A 5,062-nucleotide genomic window follows, 5' to 3' on the forward strand; every position below is an offset into this window, starting at 1 on the left:
AATTCTACAATTGGTGTTTTAATCATATTCCACAGAGAATGGAAATTTCATACTGGTCAGGATCACCACATGGAGATTCTGTTCCTTTGTGGCTAAAAGGAGAGGTTGCTAGCTTATTTTTTTTTAAATGGCTTTGGGCTTTCCGATTCACAGACTGACTCCGATGCCTTGTACTTGCTTTCACTCTAGACATTACAGCATCGAAACTGACAGTGCCAAGACTTTCTAGCACTAACTCTTCTGGGCTCCGCTTTTGTGCTATGCAGAAATATGAAATGCACATTTTATTAAGAAAATAATTTAGTAAATTATGACTACTTCTACAGATAAATGTTCCACTTGACGAGAACGAAAATTTGATATACAGCAGACAGTTTACATTTTAGACTTAAGCGTGTCACAGTAGGTCTTGTTTTTCCTACTTGCGTGACTTTGTGGGAGCTCGTCGCGTGTATAGAGGAAGGGCGATTTGGCTGCCTGTGGCATGTGAAGACTGTTTTCTCTCGCAGTAGCACAGGCTACAAAGGCACAATAATTACTGACAGTGTGATACAGTATTCTCAGGTACTAAATCATGAGTAGTTTCTTTGGTTGTATTGACTTGTATAAGATCATTTTACAAAAGTTGTTCAGGTGGAGCCATTTCCTTTTCTGCGTGTGCGCTGTGGGTTGGTACGGGCTGGTGAAGGTGGTTCCTCCAGGTTGGTGCTATCAGGCGGGCTCGGGGCAGGCGCGCAAGGTGCCGAGGGGCACCTCTGCCTACCGTGTGAATTTCCATTCTGACCAGAGAAGTCTGTAACACTCAGCTTTATTTTAAAATCGATTTAAATAGTATTTTTGTGTATCTGTGCTTGCCGGAGGAAGTGTGCTGGCAACAGAGGAGTCCTCCTCCCCCCGAGTTAGTGTCTCACACGGCTTGCGAAAGTGACCCAGGGACGCGAACATGGGGAGAGATGAAGAAAACTACTATGGAAAACACGGTAATTTACCTGCTTTCTTATGACAATTCCTGAGCTTCTGATCTGAATCTCATTTATTTCAGCTGGGTTATTTCAAGTGATGTTAGTGGGCTTGGATCCAGCCCCAAATGGTTTTCCATAACTTCATCAGTTATTAGCAACATCCTAATTCTTTTCCACCCTGACATTTGCAAGTTTATTTAAACTGCAGATCAAATGTAAACTGTATATATAGTAGATTTTTATTTCAGAGAAGTAATTTATGTTTGTTTTTTACAAATTATTACAGTAATAAAGTGCAGCAATTAAATTCATATGCTGTTTGGAGTCAAAATTGGTAAATGAAATATCTTGTGAAATATTGCTTGTAGTGATAATATAATTTAATGGTTTAAAGGTTTCCTGTTGTAAGGCAGCCTGTGAGATAGATGTGTCTCATCTGCAAAGAGAGAATATCTTCTCCATTTTTAATTGCAGCAAAAAGATGACAGTTGTTATCCCACACCACTGCTTTCTTCCCTACGCCTACCAAACTGCTAAAGCTCGGAATTTGCTTTCTAAATGCGTTTGGGCTTTATCGCTAAGGAAGTAGTTTGCTTTTACCAGGAGCTACATAAATGCCAGTAACTTAAATAATTCCCACCTTACCCCCAAAGAATCTTCTCAGTTGTTAAAGAATGGTAGTAACGAGGCAGGGAATTTGATAGCTAATTTTGAAAAATGAGAACGAAACAGCATTTTTCTGTTTTCTGTTGTTCCATGAAGTTGTGATCATGTATGTTTTGGTAAGGAATATTCCAGTGATGCTACAGACTACTTCTGTCAGTGAATTTTAGTGTATGTTTAACTTAGAATATAGTTACCTTTCCCTGTGTAAATCTCCGTACCCTGTAAGGGGTGTATGTGAAGAGCTGGGCGGCGGAGGCAGCCGGTTTGAGCAGTGCGGACGCAGGGCGACTCTGGCAGCGGGGAGCAGTCCTCGGAAGAAGTTTGCGGTACTGCATTAACTTTAGTGCTGCTGCTGCTGAGCGTTACTGTCTCGCAGCATCCCTCCACCCTGGTGGGGATGGACGTCACCATTTGAATCGTTTTCTGGGGTACTTTGTCTGGTTTTATTTTCTTGCCTATTAATTAGTGGATATTAGTTTTCATTGTAGCAGTATTGTGGAGATCATCTACTACACTTGAATACGCTCCATAAATACATGTATCTTTTGACATGTATTTTCTTTGTTCCATTTCAGAAGCATACAGGTATGACATAAATAACAAAAAGAGCTATTTACAGTGATGGACACTCTGTTAATCACAGTTTTGTTATGGAAAGGAGGACGTTTGTGGGTTACCTTTTAAAGCCGTTCTGCTAAATGGGGCTGTCCGGGAGCTGGGGAGGCTGCCCCTCTCCACAAACTCCCAGTACGGCGTGGGCTGACTGGGAAAACGTCTATATGCAGAATGTAAGCGTGTGGCTTCCCTGCTGAAAGTCTGCTGTGCTTTTGAAAATCTAGCTTGTTGCTGTACCAAGGAGATCAGAAATGCCTCCTTTCTATCTGGAAGGCAAACAGTGCGTAGCCTGTGAGGAAGGATAAAAATGAATGAGCAGGGTGAAATACGTTTGGGGCGTGCTGGGTGTGCTCTGGCCGTAACCAGACAGGTACGGCGGTGTGGGGCTGGAGGGACTTCAGGGGACCCACCGGGCTGTCTCTGTGCTGAGACACGGTACGTTTCCCTGTTCTCTTCCCAACAGGTATTTGTCTTTAAGTGGATTCATTCTTAAAAGCTTAGGGTGGGGAAAGTTCAGAAGTGCGCTTGGCAAATGAGTTCCGCTGTATAACTGCCCATATGTTCTGAAAGGTTTCCTAACGCCCAGTCGAAACCGTCTTTGCTGTAAATGAATTTACCTTCTCTCTCCGGCAGGGGAAGCTGAGAGCAACTGGTCACTGTCAGTTTTAGATGGTACTTGAAGACGTGTTTTGTGCTCCTTCCCTCAATCACAGTCAGTGAAGTTTGCATTCGTTTACTACTCTCTGTAAACCTCTTCGTGACTTTAATCAGTTCTATTCTCTCCAGTTTCTCCTTATCTTCTGAAATTCTAGTGGCGTCATCTAGAAATAGTTTTTCAGCTGAGGCCTGACATGCCACAAGCACAAGGAACGGTGATTTCACCAGTCACGCTCACACTTCTTCAATGAGTTGTGCTTTTTTTTGCAATGACGTCACTTTTTTTTTGCAATGACTCGTTCTCTGTCTGTCCTCTGCTGTAATCCTTTAGGCTTCTTCTCGACTGTAGTGTGGAAAGCAGTTATTCTGTATGGATTTGGGAATGGAACTTTCGTCAGTGTACGGAAATCACTTTGAATTGTTAAATTGTTTATCAAAATCCCTTTGATTCCATCTCTAGACGTATTTTAACACTTGTCACCTGCACACTTTCAAAGTGTTCGTTCTACTTCGTTGTTCATGTTAAGGAGAATGGATCGGTTCCCACAGCGGTGGGATTGAGCTAACTGCTAAAATTCCGAAGGGAGAACCTGGGGTCGTAGTGGATGATTCAGTGAAGGTGTTTGCCCCCAAAAGCAAGTGTAGTGTAAGAAAGAATTATTAGGAATGTACTGAGATCAAATAGAAAAAGACATTATGTGATTGTATAAATCACAGCCAATACCTGTGGTGAATACCCTGTGCTGTTCTGGCCCTTCCTTTCCCAGCGATATGTGGTAGCACTGAAAAAGATACAGAAAAGGGGTATAACCATAACCAAAAGTATGGGATGGCTTATGTACAAGATACAATTGGACAGACTGGGACTCATGAAGATAGACAAGAGGAACGTAATAGCCTGTAAAATTACTAGGGGCACACCGTGCTGCCGTACAGGAGTGAGCTGGGTGATGGCAAACTTCGAACAGACGGAAGGAGGCGGTACTTCAGTGTTTCATTAACCTGCAGCGCTCTGTGATGTAGGGCGTTGCAGGTTGGTAAAGTCTATGCAAGTTAACTCGAGATGTATGGAATGAATGAGAAGGAAATTCAGCCACAGCTATTAAGTACAAAGTCAATACCTGTCGCTCAGAAAAGTGCAGTTGCAAATCTGTGTTCTCTCACTTTTAGGCATATACCACTGTGTTTGCCCTGATTGTGCATTTCTCCTCAGGTGTTCACTGTGTGCCCTTGTTAGACACAGGGTGTCGTTCAGTGGGTCTGTCGTGCTCTGGTGCGGCTGTTGTGACGTGCTGAACGTGGGTTCTGTGAGAGCAGGGAACAAGGGTACCCCAGCGTGCCTTCGGCCAGAACTGCTCAGGGCGAGCAGCCTTACAGACTGAATTGTTCTGGAGAGAAATTCTTTTGTGGAAACACTTCTTCTGTAGAAATTGCTGTACATAAAGGTTCTTCAAAATACAGGTTTTGGCACAGCATCGGGTAATGCGTGTGGTACAATTGCTTTCTGGACCATGGTGGGTTCCCGTAGCTCCTGTGTAACAGCATAACTTACACCCCACTGCCCAGCATTGCTGTCACACACCGCTCCTGCAAAGTTTTAGCTTTCCCAATCTCTTCTGTGTTAAAATATATTTGTTTTAGGAGCTTGGTAAGGTGGACCTGCATACCTCAGATGAAGGGCAAATAGAATTCTATTATCTGCTGTGTTTATTGTACTGGTCTGTGTGTATTTTGGTAAGGTTTTTCTGATATAAACCAAGAACAAAGTCTGGCATGTAGTTAATAAGTAAATTTTGCTTTTGAGAAGTTGCTGAATTCTTCTCTAATTGAAGAAAATAAGTATTTTTTCTGTGGGTGGCGTAAAGCTTATGTCGGCACCACCCTTTAATACCAGGTATATTCAGAAGAGGAATTCCGTAAGAAAGTGGTGAGAAAGCACACTGAAACAGTGATTTGTATTGTAGTGTTGGCATTTGAATGAAGGAATAATTTTCCTTGCACGAAAATTGGCTCAGTAAATCTCTATAATTACTGAACTTAAAAAAAAAATTCCCATAAAGCTGCGTAGCTTGGTTCAAAAGAAGTCCAAATTCTGGTCTGTTGAATGAGGGACTGCTTCTTTCTAGTTATACAGTATCTTGAAACTTTGAATTCTTCTGTAA

The 5,062-nt window shown here is 42.4% G+C and overlaps 1 protein-coding gene across 1 annotated transcript in view; it reads left to right on the forward strand.

Moving 5' to 3' along the window:
- Positions 1 to 943: 943 nt before the first annotated feature.
- The window catches only part of SLC44A5 (solute carrier family 44, member 5), a 50,793-nt gene continuing 46,674 nt past the window's right edge, over positions 944 to 5,062 (forward strand). The window contains exon 1 of the mRNA XM_009883953.1: positions 944 to 980. Coding sequence (XP_009882255.1) covers positions 944 to 980 — 37 coding nt within the window. The remainder of the gene's footprint in view (positions 981 to 5,062) is intronic.

Source organism: Charadrius vociferus, unplaced genomic scaffold, assembly GCF_000708025.1.
Source record: "Charadrius vociferus isolate BGI_N301 unplaced genomic scaffold, ASM70802v2 scaffold423, whole genome shotgun sequence".
NCBI classification, from domain to species: Eukaryota; Metazoa; Chordata; class Aves; order Charadriiformes; family Charadriidae; genus Charadrius; species Charadrius vociferus.